The 25,637-nt window shown below is 42.0% G+C and overlaps 1 protein-coding gene across 5 annotated transcripts in view; it reads left to right on the forward strand.

Moving 5' to 3' along the window:
* The window catches only part of DCLK1 (doublecortin like kinase 1), a 295,805-nt gene that overhangs the window by 140,442 nt on the left and 129,726 nt on the right, over positions 1–25,637 (forward strand). For all 5 annotated transcript variants that reach the window (XM_031465886.2, XM_031465885.2, XM_031465883.2 and 2 more), the window contains exon 4: positions 8,065–8,164. In XM_031465886.2, the coding sequence (XP_031321746.1) occupies positions 8,065–8,164 (100 nt within the window). The remainder of the gene's footprint in view (positions 1–8,064; positions 8,165–25,637) is intronic.

Here is a 25,637-nt window from a genome sequence, read left to right on the forward strand (position 1 = left end):
ACACTTGTAAAATAAATTACCATTTGCATAAGTTTGTCCTCAAAGAAATGAAAAGTTGGTAAAGGAACGCTGGAGAAGGTATTTTTATGACAATAACTAACACGTTCCTGATATTTGGCTATAAAACTAATTGCAGGCATATTTTAGAACCAAAATGGATGGAATTACATAATTATAGAACAGAAAAATTCACAGTGGTTGACTTACAATATGTGGCGTAACAATACTTAATGCTAAGTTGAGACAAGAAGCCAAATATGGAATGAAATTGGAAGAGAAACCTTCTCAAAATTAACTTTTGGCAGGGGGAGAGGGGGGTCTGCATGTGCCAAGTTTTAACTGAAAGCTAATTATAATGGTCACATTACGAATTCTGTAGAAAGTAGATTGTTGATTCCAGTGGCTTAGATACACAGGTGACTGGGTTTTTTTTTTTTAAATAAAGGTATAAGTATTCCTTTTTGGTAAAGGTTATCTCATCAAAATGTGGACAAGAGAACGTTTAAATTCGTCCTCTTTATCTGGTATCAAGAAGAATGAGAGATTGTAAGTTTTTTTTTTTTTTTAAAGAGAACTAAAACAGGATAGGCCATACTCAATGATTCCAGTAAATGGACTGAATTTCCTGGCTTTTATTTTTGTGATTGTTTGTAATATCACTTAAAATATATTAAGTAGGTGATGGTGAAGTATTTGATGTCTCTAACATACTAAGAGACAACTAAGATGGAACGGCTGGCGTGGCTTCAAACAAATGAGGCCCTGGCTGTAGAGCTATCCCATGTTCCGTTGGTAGAGGGCGCTCTTGTAAAGAAAATATCATCAAACAAGCACTGCTGAGAATGTTGCCCAGCTCCGTGATGTCAGCGTCACCATGGAGATTTCATTCCAGTGACGGGGAATGGATTCCGCAGCCCTGCTTTGGAAATGTGTAAATAGCAGATGCTTTTATTGCCTTTGTTTGAATCTCTGCCCTTGCAGAGCAGACTCAAACCGGAAGCTCAGGGGAGAGGAAGTCCATATTTGTTTGCAGTGTTTTTTTTTTCCCTCCCTGGGAGTGGCTTGGTCCTCTGGGGCGAGCGTACTTAGTAAGTTAATGGGAAAGATATGAATTCAGATTTCACATAAAGAATGTGAGAAAATTGAATATATTTTCCTTGAGCTAAAGAAATAATTCAAACTTGTTTTAATAATTTTTATTAGATACTTTTTATTATAATCTGTTAATGTACAATATGTCATAACTAAATTTTTTTAACTTTTTTGTTGATTTATAATAATTTTACAATGTTGTGTCAAATTCCAGTGTAGAGCACAATTTTTCAGTTATACATGAACATATGTATATTCATTGTCACATTTTTTTCTCTGTGAGCTACCATAAGATCTTGTGTATATTTCCCTGTGCTATACAGTATAATCTTGTTTATCTATTCTACAATTTTGAAATCCCGTCTATCCCTTCCCACCCTCCGCCCCCTTGGCAACCACAAGTTTATATTCTATGTCTATGAGTCTGTTTCTGTTTTGTATTTATGCTTTGTTTGTTTGTTTTTGTTTTTGTTTTTTAGATTCCACATATGAGCGATCTCATATAGCATTTTTCTTTCTCTTTCTGGCTTACTTCACTTAGAATGACATTCTTCAGGAGCATCCATGTTGCTGCAAATGGCGTTATGTTGTTGGTTTTTATGGCTGAGTAGTACTAAATGGTTTTATTAACTGAAATTTAAAATACCCAAATGTAACAGTTAGATGTTCTTATGCATTTGAATAGACTTGTGTTCTTGTAGCTTGGTGGTTAAGAGCCTACATTTGAATTCTAGCTGACCTGGCTTCAGATTCCTATTGATCTTATGTTTGATCTGGCTAAGTTTGTTAAATGGGATACTGATAACCTCTAACTATTGTCTAATAGTTTGTATCCTTCATAGCAGAGAGGCTTAAATGTACTAATGTATATTGAAGACTAAATGTAGAAATATATATAGAACTATTCTTGCTGTATCACACCAAAAAGAGAATTTTCACCTTTTCTTTATATTTTCATCATATTGTTACTGTGGTAAAGTATAGAACTGTTATAAAAACTGATAAGCAAGAGAATTTAAGTAACTGGTCCAAGTCTATTCAATGATTACAGCAAATCTGGGCTTAGAACCTCAGTATCCTGATCCTCATCCAAAGGCTTTTTCCAGCACATCTGGCAATTACAGTCACCCATGTTATTTGAGATACAGGGGGTGTGGCAGTATGCTAATCACCATCAGGGATAAACTCTGATGCAATGACGAAATGTTTTTATTTGAGGTTAGTTTTTTCATATAATAACCAAAGTATTAGGTGAGAATGGAAAATTAATTGATGGATTATAAAGCATTGTGTGCCATAAACTGATTACCTCCTTTATGAATTGCACATAGTACACATATAATTTCTTCTCTAGTGTAGGGACATTTCAACAGAAGACACTTTTCACAGAGGAATGCAAATCTCTTGTTCCCCCAAAACTAAAAGTTTTAAGACAAAGGTTCATAGAACTATTTATACCAGTGGGAGCGGGTGAATATATTTGCAGATGAGTTTCATGGCATCATTTTAGTGGAAATCTGATGGAAATCAGAGGCATGAAGCCAGCCTCTTGCTAACAACTTCTGCCAGCTTTGCACCAATTCCCTGATGCTAATTCAAAGGATGCTTTCACCAAAACAGTTACACCAGTAGATAGAATCCTTATTCCCAAAGTGAGAAGGGGCATCCATATGCTACACGTGACCCAATTCTACTTAGAAAACAAGCCTGTTGGTATGGCTCCCAGGAACTACATACTATTTTTTAAAAATTTCTTTATATTAGATATACATTTGGTTTATACTTATTTGGAAGTAAAACCACATTTGGGCTCATGAAAATAGCGAAAGTTTATTGAGGACTTACTCTCTTCAGATTCACTTTCTTAAAACAATCAATATGAAAAACTGAGGCACAAAGAGATGAACATCTCAGGGGCAGAGCTGGGTAAATGCAGAGCCTGGACTTTGACAACGGGACTGCGCTCTGGGGAAACCATGCCAGAGCAGATGTTTCCACTGTGCCACGGGATCATACTGGGAGGGAGATGCTGTCTCTGCCCTAAGTTTAGCAGTTTTAGTAACAGGGCTTCCTGACTTGCTCAAGTCATTGGTAATGACAGATCAAGATCCACCACCCAGCCACGTGACTCCAGACCCATGACACACCACTAGGAGGTAATGCAGGTTACTCTCTGCTGAATTACTAATTCACAATAGTGTGTTAGGATCTTTGGTGTGTGAGTCTGTGCACATATGTGCTGGAAATGAAGTGGTGAAGGATGAGGGCAGCCGTATTCTCAAGGCCTAGCACGGTGGCTGGCAAATAGTAGGTGTCTAATAAACATGTATTGAATGATGACTGGGGATTCAGAGCAAAGGTGAGTTGCTCTGGATTGGAGTGGATAGAGAAGGTAGGGCTTGGCTCTTCAACTGAGCCTTGAGTCATAGGAGGGATCTGAATAGCCAAAGAGTTAGTAGGAGGGAATACCTAATGGGAAAGAAAAAATTTATACCAAAGCCACACACAAGTGGGAAAGAAAAGGCCCTTTTCCAAGAAGAATAAGTAAAGCAGATAAATTGGAACAGGTTTCAGGTTACAGCATAGTCCTTACATTGATCCATCCATCCATACATCCATCAAAGAAATGCTTATTAAGTATCAGGTACCATGTCCTGGCTAAAACTACCATAGACTTGAAAGGTAGGTTGGAACCAGATTTTGAAGAGTCTGAAATGCCAAGCTCAAAGATGAACTTTAACATAATGATAAGCCATTGATGCTTTTCTGAGCCATAGAGATGGTGAAATTTTACTAAGAAAAAAAGACTTAAGAGAATTAAATAGGATCGATTGAGGAGAAAGGAGGTGGGGGTAAGAAAAACCATGAGTGGGACATGCCAGGGTCCACAGGTAGGAGGCTAAGCTCTGGATGGACGTGGTGATGGAGTGAAGGTGGGGGCAGGAAAGGCCTTGGTTCAGGAGACGTTGCAGAAGCAGAATCCATGTCCATGGAGACAGTGGAGACCGTGGAGACCAGCTCTTCTGGGAGGCAAAGCAGGAACAGGTTGGACATCTGTCTTTTCTCAAACTTGATATCTCTGCCTTTGCTTCTTCCCTGGATCTAATCTTGATGGATACTTCCAACATCTGATTCCTACCAGCGGGAGAGTTCGTGAAAGGATAGGTCAACTGCCACTTATCCCATTGTAGCCAGGAGCGTGTTTTTTTAATCCATAAGTGGAACTTTTTTCTCAAAGCTGGTTATCACACTGACTTTTGAGAACCTCAAATTTAAAAAGGACTAACACTGTGTAGATATATAAAATTAGATCATTCTGCACAACATTGGTTTTACATTTCTCTATCATTTCTAGTCCTTTAATATCAGGGTGTACAGTAATGCCTAAAGGAAAATTCTCAAAATATATTGGCCTAGAGAAAAGGGTTATAAATCTTACTCTGTTACTCTTTATTGTTAGATGGAATACATCTATAGCTACCTCTGGATCAATGATAGAGAGAGCGTGGATAATTGAAGTGCTTAAATTATCCTAAATCCATCTTTATTGTAACCTTGTGTTTAAGGCTCCTTTGCCATCAAATCTTTTGCCAAGGCTTCTAACAAGGAGTGGTTTTATACATTTGAATTTGATCTACTGACCCTACCCACCCTCTCTGGTGGGAGGTTGTGATCAGGGAAATGGCTAAATGATGCCAGAACAGAAAGCACAGAAAACATCACGGTTTCTGACAGTTGAACAAATTCTTTGATTTCAGTCACTGAAGATTGAGAGGTAAATGAATACATGTTGCCTGGCATTGAAAGGATATTTCCTCTGTCTTTTCTGTGCTGGGTGATGACAGTTACTTTTCCTTAATCATTACTGCTTTCCTTTTATGTTCTTGGAATCCTGGAGTTGGAAACAACATCAAAAGTTCGTCATGTTTCAGTTCGACTTGCCAGCAGAATTATACCTACACCGTCCAAGCTGCCCCGTTGTCTGTTCTGCTCTCGGAGTCCGTCTCTGAGTCTCAGGCCTGGAGAGGGGGCGGGTCATGGGTCTGTGATGGGGAGGGATATTGGCTGGCAACTGGCTTATAACATGTCCCAAGGTTGATGAGAGTCATTTGTCCACTAAGCAGCAGCATGAAACAGGCACATGTAGATGAGTGTGATCTGGTTAGCCGTCTGATGTTCTGAAAGGCAAGTATTGGGAATATGGGGAAAGAAAGGGCAATTTGTTTTTGGAAAACAGTATTTTTCATCTCTCAGAGATTTGTCGACATCATGTTTGGCACAGAGCCTGGCACACAGCAGGCCCAGCATAAACGTTTGAATGAGGTAAAAATTAACAAATATGAAGCAACCAGAGAACCAGGGCTGCCCAGGACAAGGATGGGTGAGTCCTCTCCTTTGCATCTTCTAAGTGTTCTTTCCACTGACGGCTGTCAGCACGGTGCCAAAGGGACCCTGTCAAACATTAGTTTACAGCATGCTGTGTGGGAAGAGTTCCAGAATCAAATAAGTCTAGGAAATACTGTGTTTTTCTATCTTCTCTTTGGAGTTGTGGTGTATATTAGCACATTATGGGTTTTGAGAAGACCAGAAATACAGAGACCTGTTTACATTGGAGAAACACAGTATTTCCCAAGTCTCTTTGGCATAAACCTTTTTTGCCACAAAAGCTATTAATCATATTTACTTTAGGAAATACTGCTTTTTAAGTTTTATTGTTCACATTTTTGCCTTAGGGAGAGACCATGTCTTATTCGTTTTTTTTTAAATTGAAGTATAGTCAGTTACAACGTGTCAGTTTAAGGTGTACAGCATAACGTCCCAGTCACGCATATACATACATGTATTTGTTCTCATATTCTTTTTCATTAAAGATTATTACAAGGGATCGAATATAGTTCCCTGTGCTATACAGAAGAAATTTGTTTCCTATTGGTTTTTATATATAGTGGTTAACATTTACAAATCTCAAACTCCCAAATCTGTTCCCACCCTCTTTCCCTCAGTAACCATAAGACTGTTTACTATGCCTGCAAGTCTGTTTCTGTTTTGTAGATGAGTTCATTAGTATCTTCTTTTTCTTTTCTTTTTCTTTTTCTTTTTCTTTTTGTCTTTTAGATTTCACATATGAATGATATCATATCTTTTTTCTTTCTTTCTCTTTCTGGCTTACTTCACTTAAAATGACAATCTCCAGGTCCATCTATGTTGCTGCAAATGGCGGCTTTATTCTTTTTTATGGCTGAGTAGTATTCCATTGTATGAGTAGTATTCCACTGTATCATTTTTGTATGCATATACTTTGTGCTAACAGACACAAAGGCAGCACAGTGCAGACTGATGCACGTAAAGTGAAGTCGGCCTGTATAGAGCTGGCTGGGATGACACCAGTGCAGACCCAGTAAGCTGAGGTGGGGATGCTGTGTCATGAAGGTACAAATGAACAGCGTCATGGTTGGAATTGGACAGAAAGAGAGGAGAGAAACAGAGAGTGGGTTCTGAATTCAAAGGGCCTGTCTATAACCCAAGTGGGCTATCAGAGCTTCCGACACACTCTTGAAGACCTTCTGTCCATCTAGCTCGATGATTACAGTGTCCCTCTTTAAATCTTTAAATCACCTCTTTAAAGCTTGTCTTCAAGCTTTTACAGACAGAATAAGCACTGACTGTGCCTCACTCATACTCCATGCTTACTATCAAACTGTTAGAGAACTAGCATTCTCAAAACCTCAGCAATAAGTGATTATTTGGAAATGAGAGATTATTTGGAAAAACTATCTGAAGCCTGCACATCACTTCATTTGGGACTCTAAATGATGCTGTGTTCTCCCACCTTACTTCTGTAAGTCTTAAAACACCTTGGACTCGTCAGGGTGGTGCTGTAGGAGGGAGAAGAACCCCAGAGATGCTCTGTGGATAAAACTACCAAAGGATAAGGGGGGGGGGGTTCATAGGAAACACAGATAGCTCACATCAGAGACAGGAAGGCTTGTCTCTGGTCCTCCAATATCCAAGGGAAAATGCAACAGTTAAATAAGAATGTCTATTTCATACAGCTCTGAATGGTGCCTTCAGTAGACCACTTTATGATTTACTCCAAGTAGTCAAAGAAAATTGAAAATAGATAGAAATCAGCAGTGTTTTCAGTGCCTTCTGCTGGCATCATACATACTGTGAACAAGAACAAAAAAATTACACCACATATCCACAGACAGAGAGCAATATGCTTGAAATTATTTATCTTGACCACATGTACTTGAAAAACGACATTTCACTCTCAATGTTCATTTTGGAGAAGAAGTTGAATAAATATCCCAAGGTTGTTTTAAAACTTTCCCTTTGTGTGACTGCAAGTCGGGGAGCCCCTGGGGATGTTATAGTTCCACACAGTTTGAGTGGAAGGGCATGCAGTTGCCTTATTGCCAAATCTAAATCTCAGAAATAACTTACCTTTTCTATTATTCCTTTTATGAAGGGTGCTATTTTTGTGTCAACCAGAGGTAGAATGGGTCTAAAAGAGGTGATTACCCCAATGATCATCATGTGCATGGCAACCATGGCATCAGTCACTGAAAAACATACTCATTTGCTAAAATCATATGCTGACTTTTCTTGCCATCACGGAATATTGCATTCGGAAGAGTAAAGGAGCGTTCCTTCATCACATGTTGCGGCATCCACTCTGTTATGAAAACAAAGGGCTCTTACCTCATAGCCTATTGATATATCAAGTCATAAATGTGACAGTTGCTGGTTCTATTTTCCTTATCCCGTCTTCCTGCACCACCGAGATGTAACATGTTTCTTACTAGTAACAGATGCTCGAAACCCGCTTTTGAAATTCCTCTGGAGAAGTTGCCCTGTTGATTCCATTAGATGGGAAGTGGCTTTATGCAGATGTCCACTTGCAGAGACGCATTGTTGTAATTGCTGTTCTGCTGACCCCTTGCTGAGTGTCATGCTTTTCTCTTGTAGGTGATGTGCCTTCAAGACTTTTTTGGTGACGATGACATTTTTATTGCATGTGGACCGGAGAAGTTCCGTTACCAGGATGATTTCTTGCTAGATGAAAGTGGTAAGGAAAAAAAAAAGTTCAAAACCAGGGGAAATTTGAGGCAGCTTTCCAAAATGAGCTGCACCAGGCCAAGATTATGTCAACCCGAAAGCTACCAAATCAGTTTCAGATCCTCAACCAACATGGCTTTTCCATATCTCGAATTTCTTTGATTTTTTTTTTTATATAGAAAACAGATGAAATGATCATTGGAAAGGTTAAATCATTTAAAGGAGTAAATTACCAATGGTTAATTTATAACCATTTCAGAACTAAATGAATGTTCTATAGAAAATCATAGTACAGATGTCTACATTTTCAATTATATATGTTTCTCAAAATGTATAGTTGAAAGATGTGTAATCATCAAATTATTGAGTATGTGTCTAGACTTAGCTTTCACATGGCCTCCTTTATCCTTTAGTTCCTAAATGAGAAAGTTGGCTTCGTATCCTTTTCCTTTAAATAGTTCAGAATTTGTACAGCATTAGCATCTGTGAGGGATCAAAAAAAAAAGAGGGTAGCTTCCTTCCATTAACAATGAAATGTGATTTTCTGTAATAGAGAAGGGAACGATGCATCTTAGGAAATGAATGTGAAAGGTGATGGTTTTTGATACCATAAATCATCTCGGAATCTTAATGGCATCACAGGGAAGATTATGTCCCTGAACAGAGAGACCTTTCCTGGATAAAATTACTTCTGATTTGATTAGGGAAATGGTACCTATTTGTTGACAATTCAAATTGTTGCTGGTTGGAAATGCTTTCTGAAGTGATAATGAATTTCTTGCTTGGAGGAATGCAGATAAATTAGTGAACTTTTGACCCCGTGGATGAGAAATACTGGAGCACTAACATGATGGGATAAGGGATGTGACCTAGTGGGTCCCACACCAGTACTGCTGCTGTTCTGATGCACAGTCACATGTGTTTATATGCACATATATAGACCAGCTGCATGCATTTAAACAGACTACAATTATTTCATTATTTTTAAGTGATGGGGGAGGGCATAGCTCAAGTGGTAGAGTGCATGCCTAGCATGATGAGGTAGTGGGTTCAATCCCCAGTACCTCCACTGAAAAATCAAATAAATAACCTAATTACCTCCCCCCTGCAAAAAAAAAAAGAAAATAAGAAAAAGAAAAAGAAAAAAGAATCAACTAAAATGACTTAGGGCACACAGGGAGGGGTAAGAATAAAAGAGATTGCCCCTTAATCTTGAAAACTTTAAATGCCCTATAAAAGTTTATATACATGTATCATTTGAAGAGATTTAAGTTATTTTGGTTCAAAAAGCTTAACTGGGAGAGTGATTTGGTATCTCTTCCCCTCAAAGTAAGTTTTCTCTAAATACCTTCCATCTTCATCTCTGATGGACGCGCCCTTTGGGGGCAAAGATTTATGTAAATCTGTCATACATACAAGGTCCTCGGGGAGGGCCTCCCCCACCCCACCCTTCCCTCAAGATGCAACAGCTTTGCATTGTGCAAAAACAAGAGAATATTAGGAATCAGGCAGAAGAGCCAGCAGCACAGTTTGGAGAAAAATAAACTGCCTGGACTTTCAATTTAAAGAAAATAGCTGTTTCTGATAAAACGGTCCAAGAGACCAGATGCATTCTGAAATCAAAGTGTCATTTGTGGCTTTGATACCAAAAGCAGCCTGTCAGACTCGAGCTGGAATCCGGCTCAGCTGCTAATCAGCAGAGTTGGCCTGGGGTTCCCAAGCCCTCCATCTCTGCCCAGCCCCCAGGTATACCTGGGGCCTCTCCCCGGCCCAGCCTTGCTGGGCGTGGCCTTGGGGCTGGGCTTTTCCTCTTGACAATATGCTCTCAACCCCTGATGCTGCAGCCAACTCGTGTTCACCAGGGATGATGGGCAGTGGGGCTTTCTGAAAAGTACATCAGAAAAATACCCGAAAATCCCTTGTGATTTCCTTTTAGAAACCTTCCTCATTAATAAGAATGTGTATATATATATATATATATATATATATATATATATATACATACACACACACCACACGCACACCAGTGTGTGCGCCCACAAGCACCAGAGACAGTGCCCGTCATGTGTGGCTTGGCCCTTTGGAGGACCTCTCCGAACTATTTTAGTGAGAAAGTGAGAACTTCACATCCTTTCCCGGGATGAATATACCCCAAGCATTTCTTGGTGTGAAACACATTTGCTGAGTAACAGTGTCCTCCCCCATCCTTAAAGAAACACGTGGACGGGAGGAAGGAGGTAGAGAGGGAATCTAAACTGAGATTTTGCTTCCTTGGATGAACCCACCCTGCGACTAAATTCACACGCCGACAACCGCGGTTTCCCTGTGGCTTGTACAGCCTGTTCTAGTGCTGGTGCATTAACATTGGAATCTTTTTTTAAGTGCTCTGAGCATGATTTAGCCCAGCTTATCTGCACTTGCTAAACGATATTTGCACGACGAGGCTTCATTTGGCCTGTTCCACAGTGGCTTCCTCAAAGGAGTGCCAGCAGGGGCCCGGCCGTCTTCAGACCGAAGGGCTCTGCTTGACTGAATGGCGCCGGAAGTGGTCTTCTGCCACAAGGCGGCACTTTTATTTTAGCTCTCAAAATTAACCCAGCTCCCAGTGTGTTCAGGATTAGCAATAATACATCCCCCTAATTACTGCTGGGAAAGCTTCTGGAGACAGCTCTTAAGGTCTTTCCAGGGCGGCATCTTGCCGTTAAGGACGTTTATTTCGCGGGGCTGCAGTGGAGCCAGATCAGTAATTAGAAACTGCGAGGGGAGCCTCCTTCCTCCCCGAAGTTTTCACATGGAAAAAAAATGCTTTCCTGCTTCCAGCTGAAAATGTAACCGTTTTAGCAATATCGTCATCAATCACTGGAGCCCTAGCTCCTTCGAAAATGGTGGCTACGGCCCTGGCGCTATATATAGAGACAGACAGGCCAGCGGATCCTTCCCCGGCGTGGCTTGTGGTCTGATTTAGAAACGATGAAACGTCATCAAGGAAAATGCCAAATTGGAGACAGGAGGCTTAACATGGTTTTGCGTGTATATTGATGATAAACTGATGAGTTTGTGATTCGTTGCCATTAAAAAGTGACGGGCTTTTGTGGAGGAATGCAGACCTCACACCCGGGGTGGGTGTGTGGGGGACATCTGCTCCTGGTTTCCCCTTCTGTTCGCCCCCACCTCCCCCGCCTCAAAGCCCGCTTGGCCGGTTTCTTCACTCAGTTACTTCACCCCTCCCATGCCTGCCCCCTGCTCAGGCCTCCAAATCTCACTCATCCTCTCTTTTTACCGTTTCCTGAAGGGTCTTGATCCCAGTGCTAAGAGGCATGAGTTTATACTTACTTGTTTTTGCTTAGGTGTTGTATTGGTTTCCTAGGGTCGTAACAAAGTACCCATTTCCTTGATAGTATTTTTCCCTGACCTCTCCAAAGCTGAAAAGGCAAAGCAGTCAGACACCTTAACAATCAGTGGTTCTTCCTCATCTGAACCGAAGGTCAGCAGTCATGGAAACTACCTCCGTCTTCAACAAACAAAAACAAAACTGGCAGAAACTGACTCTCTAAAGGTTCAGGAGGCCAGATGTTCAAAATCAAGGTGCTGGAAGGGCTAGGCTCCTTCTGAAGGTTCTAAGGGAAAATCCTGCTTGCCTCTTCCTAGTTTCTAATGGTTGCTGACAATCCTTGGCTTTCCTGGTTTGCCGTAGCATCAGTCTAGTGTCTGCGTCCGTTCTCCGCGTGGCCTTCTCTGTGTCCAAACTGCCCTCTTCTTGGAAGGATGCCAGGTATTGGATTAGGGCTCACCTGAATCCAGCACGGCCTCATCTCAACTTGGTTGCATCTGCTAAACAGATGCTATTTCCAAATAAGGTCACATTCACAGGTACCAGGGTCAGGTCTTCAACGTATCTTTTTTTTTTTTTTTTTTTTTTGATGGGGAGAGGTGGCGGGGGGGTACACAATTCAACAACAAATATTGTTTGGAGTTGTCTGGATTTTATTTGAACTTGAGATACAAGTAAACTCATTTCTGTTTATTTGTTTTGACCTGTCTAAGATTTGCACAGTTACAGCTTTACCATAATTAGTAGAATACACTGACAACAGGGCTATGACAAGGCTGCCTCCTCCCCTTACCTTTCATTGATAGTCACCCACCTGGCAGATCTGAAGAATGCTGTGGGATGGTCTGAGAATTTCAGCAGTGCATTGGACAGAGCCCTCTTGAAATCTCCTCAACTAAGATTGAAAGTATATGGGCTGAATGATAGAGGTACTTGTACTTTTTAATTGATTGAACTGCCCTGTTCAAAAGGTACTGTTTTATAGGTTGACGTGGAAGATACTGGAAGAGATCTGTATCAGAATTGGCCCATAAGGTCCCTGAAGGGAGGGGCTGCTGGCTGCGAGTCACACCCCAAGGGTCTGACTTGGATTCTGCATAGTTTAGCGTGGCTGGAAATGCCCATTTGAGAAGGTCGATGGTGTGTAGATGAAATCACATGGGAGGGGCCCAAATATGGTCGAAGACAGATGAGAATCCACAAGGATTTTAACAGGGTGGATTGTATCTAGAAAGGGAAAATTGAATTGGTATAAACAAAAAGCAGCTCTCTAGGGATATTTTATTAAGAATTTGACCAGGAGCAGTGCAGTTTGTAGTTTTAACAGCAGCACATGTGAAAATTGCTTTCAGTAGACTGCAGGCGTATTGTGAGATGTGGCTTATTTGCTGTTTGAATTGTAGGCATATCATGTATTATAAAACGTTTCAGCCCCTCTGATGGGAGATGGCGGATGTTGACTGAAACAAAAATTAAAATGAAAAAAGCTATTCAAAATTCATCAAACTTAGAAGTATAGTAAGTATCGCATAGGCGTATAGAAGAAACTTAAATAATTGAGCTTTCACTTGGCTTTTTTTGTTAAGTTTATAGCGTTTATACTTCTGAAGTTACTGAAAGTTGAAAACTGCACTGTGACTTGAGGGCTGTGGAGCGTGTGTCCACGCACACGGTCCTGTCTCTGGGGAATGCCGGTCTGGCTTCTCCCTGCACTGGACAGACCCATCTGGAGTACAGTGTTCTTCCTGGGGATGTACTTCTAAAAGGGTCATTTCCTCAGCTTCTCTTATGGACCCCCCCCCCTGTGGTGTCAGGTACCCAGGATCCACTTGATAAATGTTTCTAGAAATCCTCCATCCTGACCACTTTCCAGAGACTCAAGTTCTGAATGAGATGAGCTACATCAGGCGCCATGCACCGCAGGATCCTGATTGCTTTCCCCAACTCTAGGCGATAAGAGACAAGCATTAGAACCTGGAGTAGTAGAAACAGCATCGGAGCAGGATTAGAAGACAAAGTCTAGTCCCAGCGCCGTGTCCTCCTTGCTGTGTGGTCTCTTCATCTCCAAGCCTGCTTCCCATTCTGTGAAACACCTTTCCTCCTCTGGGTTGTAATGGTGGACCTCAAATGAAATAATAAATGTCAAAGCACGTTGAAAACTGTGTTCCTTATTACTTAGTGAGCGATGTTCAGTGAATGACACCTCAGCTGAAATATATCTCCTGGTGGATTGCAGCTGGACTCAGCCACGTAGATGCACTGGCGGGGCCTAATTGGAGGCAGATGTCACCATGATTTGCTTTTGGTGCTCTTTAGAACCAAAAAGTGATTATGTATGGCTTCCCCCCACCCAACCCCATTCTCAACTTGTATTCCTGTGGTGGAGGTAAGAGAAAATTAAGGGACTTTTGAAGATGTCCACCTTTTGCTGGAGGGAATCTCTGGAATATTAAACCAAACCGCATTTAGAACCACTCAGACTTCTAAAACTGACAGTGTTCAGGAGACCCAGCCCTTAGGTCCACGTAGATTTGAGTCAAAGGGATTTTAATGGCCCTGCTGCTCTATCCTGGGGCTAGTGACACTGAGAAACCACAAAGTCATTTGGAACACTAGGAAGATGCTCTCTGGATGGATGGATGGTACCTCCTCACAAAGTGGCTTTTGAGCTACTGCTAACAAACTTCACTCCTTTTTTCCTGCATCCATTCATTTATTCAATAAGTAAGCTGACTTACCACGTGCCGGGCAGTGCGCTGGTACACATAATTGTAGGCAGTAACACTTCCATGAAATCTGACCTTTCATGTGACTTTTAATATTGCTTATGTCTGAAGATGTCAAAGGATCATAAGTGCTACACTTTGATTCAGAATATTGATTGTTGCTTGAAGTTCTTGTATATTTTACGTCTTTGAAAAAATATTGTGGTTAAACATCTAATGGGTCACAACAGACTGACAATTCTTTATCCATTTAAATTTTAATTGGATCACATTGCCAGTTTAAATTGAATCTGTGGCCAGATTTCTTTGAGATGCCTGGTACTTGATGCTGGAATATTTTATTGCTTTAATAGATGTTAATGTTAGGAATGTACAGTTCTTATTTCAAAAAAACATTGTGACTGTCTTGTTGAATAACTGCCAAGTTTCTGTGACATTTCATTGTCATATAGAAAATCTGGTATGATCACCCCTGATTACATTGATTTCTAGAATGCAGCCTCATGTTTGAAACAGGGGATTTTAGGTTTTTGTTTGTTTGTTTTGAGTTCTGAACAGAGAGCCCGTTGGCTAATGTGCTTTGCTCTTGTCAGCAAGTTCCCATTTGCCTCTTAGCAGTGGGAAAACTCAAAGGGTTCTGGAGACTTCCTCCACCATGGCTACATTTTAGCTCATGCATAAACATAAAGTTCCCCAGAACAGAGTGATACTTTCTAATTTAATCCACTGCCAACCTTTGGAGACATACAGATATGTTAGAGACATAGACATATTATACTTTGGAGACAGACTCTTAACTCAAGGCACAAGTTAGTTCTTTTTCTGCAAATAGATGATTTTCTACTTAGGAAAGCAAGATGTTGTATAACACATGAAATCTTTTCTTCACACTTTCTCTTCAAGTCCTCATGGGCTTCTTTTTATTGTATTCAGTAACAGTGACACCTGAATTGTTCACATGAGACTGCCTACAAAATATAACATTGAGAATGAATTCTGTACATTAAGAGTCTTGGAGGCCGTGAGTTCACTCTCCCTCCTGACAGCACTGCAACAGTTGTTTATCCATCCCCAACTAGAACCCTCTGCTTTGGCAGCTTACACCTTTACAAGAAGGCCAGTTCCACTGTCCACTGGTGCTGATTTTTAATAAGTTTTCTCTTACATTGAGCCAAAAAAAAATCTCTCTAGCTTGTGCGCAGTGGTCCTAATTCCACCCTCCAGAGTAATGCAAACCACCCACTGCCTTCATTCTTAAAAGACGAGCTTTCCTCCTAAACTGCCATGATGAGCAGTCATTCAGAGTAAACTGTTTTATTTTCCTTTTCTTCTAGACCCTATGTCTTCATTCATCTTCTCCCATCTTGCAAAGGAAGAAGAGTCTCTCTTCCTTTCTAATGGCAATCACAGTGTTCTTGATTTTGTCTTCTCTCTTGTTTGTGACCTTACCATATCAGCATTCCTGTCCTACTGTTCTCGAGGATGTGTTACTTTACCCTAGCTTTACTGTCTCTTTCTCCTCAGTCCGTGGCCCTGCCTAAATGTCTCCTCTCCTAAAAGAGCTGTCAATCATCTCAATAAACCACGATGCCCTTTCTGTCTCTGCCAAACAGCTTTAAAAAAACTACTGTCCTTGAAGCCTCCATTTCCTCATCCTGACTCACTTTTTATACCTTTGGGTAAATGGTACTTTGAGAACACAAGAATTATGGTTTTGTTTTGTTTTGTTTTGTTTTGTTTTTTCATTTACAAGACTGTTTTCCGCTATCTTTTAACTTTAAATGGTGGTGAAAGTTTTTCTTTTGCCACCAAATGACACTTGGGTGAATCTCTCAAGACTTTTCTGCTCCCTCCTAAGATAGTAAAAAGTGTTATGGACTCTTCTAGCTACAAATCCCATCTCAATTCAGAAGTGGAAATACCCAGTCCCGTGCAGTAGTCATTCGGAATTGGAGTTCTTTGTCCTTAACCTGTCTGGGGCCCCATGTAGTGAGGTCCTCCTCTGAAGGAAAAAAGTGGGTTGATACCTTCTCTCCCCTCTATTTGCCTCCTTCCTGTTGTTTTTGGTCCTTCCAGGCTCAGAGTAGGGAAGGGGGCAGTGGAGCAGGTGATGAGGAAGAGGGGGAGTCCTCGCATGACCGCTCTGTGGTAGCAGGGCTCCTGCGCTCTGGGCCAGCAGATGCTCTTCAGAGACAACTTCTCTTGTGTTTTCATGGGTTCTCTGGGGATGCTCACTGGGAACATTGCAGTGAGAGTCAGTTCAGTTTCTTCCAGCTTTGGAGATTCTCCCTTGGTTCTTATTTTCCAAAGCTCTCCCTGTTGGCCTCACGTGATCCTCTTGGGAAGAATTTAAATTATCTTCCTGCCAACTCACTCCCTCAGATCCATCACAACACTCATATGCCCTCGGCCCCAGCAGCAAGCCGCTCAGTGCAGCCAGATCTCCTTTACTCTGCTGCCAGTGTTCTCGGGTGGAAGCCAAGCACTCAGCCTCCGGTCTGTTATTTCCCTGCATCCAGAGATGACACTAACGAGCTCTTAACACCTCCCAGGGCGGCCCCACCTGAGGGGAGGGGGAGCATCTCCCCTCTTGGAATGAGGGTCTTCACGGCACAGCTGTCTCTAATGGAATCCTCACAAATTCCCCTTCTCTCTCATGACTTAAGCCTTTTATGCCTTTGAAAGTGGGTCTTCTTAGTCCGTTTTCTTAGACTAAGGCATGTAATTGTTTGTTTACGTCTACTTTGGCATTTCTGGAAGGTGATCCATCTCACAGTTCACTTTGGTACCTGATACACATCCCGTTGGGGTCTGGGTGAAAATTCCATTTTGAATCCTATTACATTTGTGGATTTTCTTTTTTGGGGGGTGAGGGTGGGGAAGCTTTGGGAGGTAATTAGGTTTATTTATTTATTTTTAGAGGAGGTGCTGGGGATTGAACCCAGGAGCTTGTGCATGCTAAGCATGCGCTCTATCACTTGAGCTGTACCCTCCCCCCTGGAATCCTATTACATTTGGAACTGCCTTCCACTTCTACCACTTAGGTGACAGTTCCCCTAGACAACCTTCACTTTGCATCATTTTGTCCCATATTCTCCATTTTTTCCCTCCTTGACTCCTTCAAAGCATTTGACACTTTTGATGATTTCCCCCTGTGTCCTTCTTGGTCTGTCCTGGTCTTCTGTCCACCTCCCTGACCGTTTCTGAACTTCTTCAGGTTTGTTCTTCTGCTGTATAGCCCTTATTAACAGTTCCTTAAGATTCATTCCTCACCCCTTTCTTCTGCATAATTACTCTCTGTTCCTAGCCAAGTTCCTCCACCTTAATGGTTTCAGCAATGATGGTTATGGTAGACGGTGACGGTGACAAATGGCAACCAGATGGTATGCAATAAGCACAGCCTTTGAAGTACGTATAATTTTCCCAATTTTACAATTAAGGAAATTACGCCTTTGATGATAAATAATTTGACTGAGGCCACACAGCTAGTTAGTGTGGAAGGCAGAGTTCAAACCCAAGTTTGTTTATGTTTGACAGCACATTCTTAATCTTTAAATATATCTCCTCTCAAATCTACGTCTCTAAGCCTGACTCCTCTTATGAGCTCCTGAATCATATTTCCAACTTTCTATTGTGAACTTTCTTACTATTTCACGGTCACTTGAAATTCAGCACAGCCCACAACTGAACTCATCATCTTCTCGGTCGACTGTGTTTCTCCTTGTGTGTTTCCTGTGCTAGTTCATGGCAGCAGCATTCTCCTTAACACGAAGGTTGTAAGACATGGAGTCGTCTTTACTCACCCCTCACCCTCACTCCTCACATCCAACGCTTTGCCCCCTGCTTTCCATCCAATACCACTGCCATTTTCCTGGGTCAGTTCTTCATCATCTCTTGCTTAGACTCTTACAGAGATTCTTGAACTTGCTTTCCTGGCTCCAGCCATGTTTGAATTGACCAAGTCTTCTAAATTCACATGGCTGGCCCCCCACTGCCCAGGTCCCCATGGCATGGCCTTCTGGGGCGGTCATAATTCAGCCTTGTGTCTTTCCAGCCGTTCTCATCACTTTACTCTTCCTCTGCACTCCAGCTGCCGTATTATTTGCTGATATCCCAAAGGAATTGTTCATTCTCCATATCTCTGCCTTCACTCACACGGTCCCAGCAACCTCGAATGCTCTTCTTTCTTTTCCTCGTATCACCCAAAACAAACTCCCTCTTGTCCTTTGAGGTTCAATTCAAAAGTTGTCTTTTTTTTTTTTTTTTTCGGTAAAGCCTTCCCCCATCTACTTGGTTTTAATCAATGACTGATTTCCCATTCTTTTTATAGCTATTTATCTCACTTAATTCTCAGGAAAACTGCGGTGTTGCTCTACAAATAAAAAACGCCAGGTTAAGAGAAGTGAAGAAACTGCTGAAGGTCACATACTGAGTGGGTAACAGAATTGGGTTGAAAATCAGGGATCTCAGACTCTTTGCATTTTATCTTACTTGATTGCGAGTGCCTTCAGGTTGGTCCTGTGTCTCATTAATCTGTCTCCCACAGCACCCGTCACAGTGCTGTGAATATAATAAGTGACCAAGAAATATTACCCACATCAGTGGATGCAGAGGAGTCTGCTCCACCTGTCAGCCCTGCAGGTGCTTGAGGACGGAGACCTGAAACTTCCCCAAAGCTTTCTTCTCCCGATTTCTTTAGGCAAAGATGTCTTAAGACCACCCTACTCTCCTGGTTACATTTCTTTGGGTACTTTGGGTACTTTGTGGTCAGCAATATCCTCCTTAAAATAAACCCAGAACTGATGCAGGAGTCCTTGGGGGCTTCAAATAGTGTAGAGAATATAAACTTACTTAATAGAGGCTTCAAACTTACTCAGATTGCAGCCTAAGAGTGATGACGGTTTCTTTAAACAGTTGCCAAACAATGCGGGCTCATGGTTAGCTCGTGGCCCGCTGAATTCCCGGGGGCTTCTGATGTGATGTCGAGCCAGGTTCTCCTTCTTTAATTGCATGTTTGAACCTCTATCGAGTACTTGAATTATATCCATGCCAGCCAGCATCTTACTAACATTAGCCGTTAATTCTGGCCATTTCAGAGCCTTAAACATCCAAATTCTGCCTGTGGATAAATACTGGCAGAGCACAGAGTGGAAATAAGGTCTGCCTTGTTTCCAGGCCCCTGCTCTTCCCAGCTAAGTTATGCTGCTACAGGCCTGTCAAGCCAAAGACCAGTAGCAGCAAAGCTGCCTGCAAGCTCTCAGACAAAAAGAAAAAGAAATGAAAAGCTACAATAATCTTCATATGTTTCCTCAGGGGTTGCGATGGGAAGCCAGCCTCAGATCCAGTGCCCAGCGCTGGCTGGGTCATTCTCTTCCTGCAGCCGGGTAACAGCCCCACAGAGGAGGACAGAAGGTTCTTTTGTCCCCTGCATTGACCCACACGTGCCCCTGAGTACGGGAGGGTATAGTTAGGACCTTCCTCTTAACACGGGTCCACAGGGCATATGCACTCAGGCTTTTGTTCCTGTTTGAAACCCGCCGGTTCAATCGCCACACCACGCATGTGTCAAGAGCCTTCCGTGTGACAAGCGTTCTTGGGGTTCCAACGAAGAAAGTTCTGAGAAGTTAAATATCTACTTACCGGAAAGCAGATGAAGTGAAAAATTACTGTGGAAAAATACTTGATGTGAAGGCAGTTCTAAAATCGAGTTTCAGAACTGGGTAATAAGTTGATATGTGTGTGGATGAAGGCTGTCTTTACAGATTTTCATTATTGTAAGTGTTCAGAAATACAATAAGATACTGACATTATATGACTCTTTGCTGCCTAAAGCTGGATTTTCTCTCTCTGGTGGATCTGAAAAATAAGTAAATTGGATAAAGCTTTTATTCAAAAAAAAAAAAATTGTGTGAGTGACTTATCTTCTTGTTACAATAGGCAGAGTCATTGTGAAGTCAGGAGTCCCGCTTTTCTTGGAGACCTAAAATTGACCTGAAGAAGAGTTTCTCTAAATTCATATGAATCTTATCAAATAATCAGGACAAAGCCGAGAAAATACAGCAGCCAGCCTTGTCAAGAAATGCCAGCAATGAAACTAAAAGAATCCACACCTGTAGGTGCAGGGGAGGGGAGGAGCGAAGGCCAAGGGGAAAGCTAGCATCGTTTTGATCAAAGACAAAATCAGCCTCTACCTTTAGTTTAGTTAGTTGTGTTCACTTGCAGGGCGTCCCACCAGTGTGACAGCTGAGTCATTTCTTTGCTGTAACCACAGAATTCCCTGCCCAACTTTTGATAACTGAGGTTATAAAACTTTTGAGTTGACTATCACTGGAGAAAACAAAACGTATTCTTTTGTAATAGGTTTGCCCCTCAACCTGGGTGTCAATTTAGCTAAATCTATGTTTTAATCACTTTTTTGATGTTCATTTCCCGCCTGATGGCCTTTCAGCAGAATTATTTTGAGAATTTCGTTTGAAGTCAGAAGATTAGTTTATATTGTGATTAGTTTTAAAGGCCTATGGAAAAATGAGTGCTGTTGTTTCGTCTTCCTCAAGTGAGAAATAAACTGTTACCCTATACAATGGGTTTTCCAAATATGCAAGGTGGGCTAGATGAATATGCTAAGTGTAGGAGGGTGCCTGATCTTATATCTGTGTGTGTGTGCATATGGGTATAGATTCCACTGAATTTGACTAATACTCAGTGAATATCTACTATGTGCCAGGCTCCATCCTGAGCACTAGGTATATAACAGTGAACTAAAGAGGGCAAACTCTTGCCCACATGGAGCTTATATTCTGGGAGAGGAAGATATTTGATAAGTACAGTCATGAATAGATTACCTAGAATATCAGAAGATCAGTGCTATGAAGAAGACTGAAGCAGGGAAGAGGAGAAAGGGCGATATGGGGCGTGGTGGGTGGGAGGATGGGGGGTGCAACTGTAAGTAATGTACAATTGAGCCTTGAACAACACGGGAGTTAGGGGCACCAACCCCCGCACAGTTGAAAATATGTATACTGCTCTCTCTGCCTCAAAAACAAAGAAATTGAAATTTGACTCACCCAAGGGCAGGATGCTGAAACCTTTTGCATAGAATCGGAATTGAAACCCTAGTTCTTTCAAGTCCACATATTGTGATCGCTAATTGAGCATAAACTCTTCCCCACACTTCATTCATTTAAAGGTCTGTAAAGTGAAAATACAGGTATGATGTTTATTGAAAAAAATCCATGTATAAGTGGACCCGCACAGTTCAAACCCGTGTTGTTCAAGGGTCAACTGTAGTTGGAGAATACTTTAGTAGGAAGGTGGCATTTGAACAAAGACTTGAAGGAGGTGACAGAGCCAGCCATGACGGTCTGAGAGGGAGATGCTGCAGACTGAGGGGACAGTGCCCAGAGCCCAAGGTGGGTGTGCACCTGCTTGTCCCACGCAGAGCTCTGTAGCGGTGGAGGGCTGCAGGGCTGCCCTGCAGTTCTGACACTCACTACCCGGAGTCAGCACAGACTTCCCAGGGTAAGGGCACAGTCCCCAGCAAGGTCACCCTAATTTCAGACACCAGTTGCCAATTACGGGGTTCCAAGGCCAGCCACACTTCTCACCCACTGGCTACCAATTCAAAGGTTCTTAACTCACCCTCAAATTCAATACCTTGGTTGAACATACAGAACTCAACAAAGTGCTATACTTATGATTACAGTTACAAAGGATATGAATCAAGACCAGCCAAATGAAGAGACTTAGAGGGCACGAGGCTGGGAGGGTCCCAGAGGTAGAGCTTCTGTGCCCTTCCCTGTGGAGTCAGGGCACATCACCCTCCAGGAACCCACTGTTCACCAACCAGGAAGCTCCTCTGAGCTCAATACACAGTTTTTATTGGGGTTCATTACACAGGCCTGGTTGGTTGAATCACTGGCCACGTGATTGAACGCCCAGTGTGTAGGTCCCCTAGTCCCAAGAGGGTGGGGAGATATCACATGACTCAAAACCCCTCAAATCACACCCTCAAATCATATGGCTGATCTTTTTGGTATGACCATTCTCCATCTTGAGTCATCTCATTAGCCTAAGCCAGGTGTGATTCGAGGGACCTGCCGTGAATGTCGTGGACGCTCCTGTCACTTGGGAAGTTCTGAGGGTTTAGAGACTTCTTCCCAGGAACCCAGGAAGAAGACCAGACACATTTTTCCTTATACAACATGGGCCCTGTCCAGATCAGGGGAAACATCCAGGTTAATTCTGTAACAATAACAATACCAACCACTTATAACGCGAAGACAGAGTTAGAAAAACAATGCATTTATCAAAGACTTTGGTTCTTTGCAAACAGTGGAAGAGAAACTCGGGAGAGGCTGGCTGGTCCCCCTTCTTTGACACTCCCATCTCGAAAGTGTGATTTCTGTATCAGGACCGTAGAAGTGTTTTAGCAGCTGTGTAGACAGTCAGCTCTTAGTGAGCTGTGCTAAATGAGAGGGACCTGTTTTATGAATCACCTAAAAATGTGTAAAATCCAAAATCCCGTCCCTCTGCTTATTGAGTGTACTTTGTATTTGAAACCACATCCGTTTCCTTCAGACAGATCACTTGGGAACTGGGTTACTCTTACTCAATTAAATTCCTAATCGTTAGGGTTGGAAGAACTTAGGGAATGTCTTGTTCAGTTCTTCGATTTCACATGTGAAGGAAGCCGAAGCCCAGGGGAGTTAAGTTGACTGCCCCACGTCAACCAGCAGGCTAGGGTAAGGGGTGAGGCTTGAAGCCAGGCTGCTGACATCCAGTCCCAGGCTTGTTCCAGTATATGAGCTTGCATCAGTCAGGCGGGGGCATCAACATCAGCCTAAAAGCCCCCTCAGAAGAGCTCCAGCCCTGGGGGAGGGTCCTGGTTCCCACCAGCTCCTGCCCTCACCTGTGAGACCCTAAACAAAATTCTCAACCTCTCTGAGTCAGTGTCCACTGGCAAAATGGAGACCAAAATGGTACCAATCACAAATTATTGCTGTGAAGATTAAATTGAGATGACGTGGCTGAGAATCACGTTGTGAAGTTGTGGTGAAATGGACACATGTTATGATTTGATATTGTTTTGGGTTTTTTTTTTTTTTGGATGTTGGAAACCCTTGCATGATTAAAGTGGAATGGGTTTTAGATCCTCATTTTGAACTATTTAACATTGACCTGAACAAGATGTTAGTGAATATGAGAGATGCCAATTTATGATGAAAAATTTCTCCACAAACAATTCACAGAAAGAGGCCGTCCACGGTAGATAGCAGCGCTTTATAAATGCAGCTTGGAAAAGGGTATGAGGGCCACGTGGCAACCAAAGAGGAAGGTTTAGAGGTTCCAGAATATGATGATGCCCTACTGAGTAGAATAAGACTCCTGGGGTGCCCTGGCATTAAGGTTAGCTTTGCAAATATTTCTTCCCCTCTCACCAAGAGACTTGTTAGTTTGTTCTCTCTCCTAACACCACACACTTAGCTTCACATACCAACTGCAAGTTTAGGTAAAGCGTATAGTTCTTAAGGTTTCAAGCACGGAAGAAATCTAACACAGAAGAAGGCTGCATGACTTGAGGTTCACGTGTGGTCGTATTCAGATGGTATCTGCTTGCTTTGTTCTCAGTGCATGTATTTAAATTGTCCACATCCATCACCCGATCTTCCCGCAGATAGATCAGAATGATGAGAGCTCTGCCAAACAACCACAAAAAAAAATACATGCAAAAAAGATTCTTGACTAAGATAGTAAAATGAATATTCTGTTAATCAAAAATGCATCGAGATAGAAATATGCAGCCTAAAACACGTTAAAATGGAGTAAGACTTTTTCTTAACCTATTGTGAAGCCCAAGACAAGATTTCTCTCAAACTGACTGATTATATTATTTTAAAAATACCCTTAGGCTGTTTCTCTTTATTTGGACTGATCTGCTAGGCCAGTTAATAGATGACATCGTTTCTGCAGCTTAGCCTTGGCGTAGTGAGAGCATTAGCATATTTTATATGGTCTTTTAAACCTGCTGTGGCTAATTATATAATTTCTCATCTTTGGTTTGTAGCCAGCAGCAGGACTCTGTGCTTGAACTATTTAGAGTGATGATAATTTTCTTGCTTAACTATCTCTTCTCTAGCAATTTGCAAAGGAAGCTGGCCCAGGCTGCCCGCGGCAGGGTCTCCTTGGAAAAATTCTTGCTGGACTCCCTCTTGGCCACTCCCCTGTCCTGTGGACTCCTAAGGAGAACAGGAGAAGGGCCAGGCTATAGCATATCAACTAATCTGTGAACTTGCCAGTTAGAGCCAGGAAACTTTGATTCTAAAATTATTTGCTTACCTTTGGATTTGGGTAGTGAATTATTAGCAAGCAACTGCCCAGGTGTAATGGATGATTCTAGAAAATATTGTCCACATTGGGGGTCAGCTCTTTTTTCTGTGAAGAGCCAGATGGTAAATATTTTAGGTTTAGCAGATCATATCAGTTTTTGTTGCAACTCGTCAGCTCTACTGTTGTGTGAAAGCAGCTGCAGACAATACATAAATGCTCAGGGGCTGTATTCTAATAAAACTTTATTTATAAGAACAGGCAGTGACTAGGTTTGGCTTGCAGGCTCCAGTTTGCTGAGCCCTGGTCTGAATCACTGATTTTTAGTCTTCTGGGGAATATACTCCTTCACGAGAACTTATTGAGAGCTTTGGTCCCTGTCCCAGAAAAATAAACATTTTCATGCACAGATACGTGTATTATACACACACACACACACACACACACACACACACACACACACACGCCTTCAATTTCGAGAAGTTGTATATCCTTAAAACTCATCCATGGTTCCAAGTCAAGAACTCTTGGCCTAGCTGGTATTTTCTTGACGAAGAGCCTTTGTAGTGACCCGCTGGATACTCTGGAACACGCATTCTTAAAAAAAGTAGGAAGGAAGGAAGGAAGGAAGGAAGGAAGGAAGGAAGGAAGGAAGGAAGGAAGGAAGGGAAAAAGATGATTTTGTTCCTACCTACTTCACATTAGAAACTCCAGACTTTAATCAGATCCTGCAGCTGATATGCTTGCATTCGAGGGGGCATTGGCACACATCAAGGGGCTTTAAAGAGAAGCAGTCACAGACATGTTGGAGAGACAGGAGATGTCTGCTTGGGGAAGACGTGGGGGTTGAGGGCAGTTCGCTTGGGACACTGAAGTAAACAGTGAGTGCCTTAGGTCACCCACAGCCTATGATTTTAAACACGGCTGCAATACCGTCTCCTTCTGACCCCTCTTGGACAGGCCCAAGCGCCCTCTCTTTTTTGCTAGAACAAGGTTTAGTCCCATATCTGCATTTGTTCTGCCTTTTATTTTTCCCTCATTGTCTCATGGGTCTCAGTATGAAGGTTTCCTGAATTTATTATGATAATCTTGAAGGCACACAG

This window comes from Camelus dromedarius, chromosome 13, assembly GCF_036321535.1.
Source record: "Camelus dromedarius isolate mCamDro1 chromosome 13, mCamDro1.pat, whole genome shotgun sequence".
NCBI lineage: Eukaryota > Metazoa > Chordata > Mammalia > Artiodactyla > Camelidae > Camelus > Camelus dromedarius.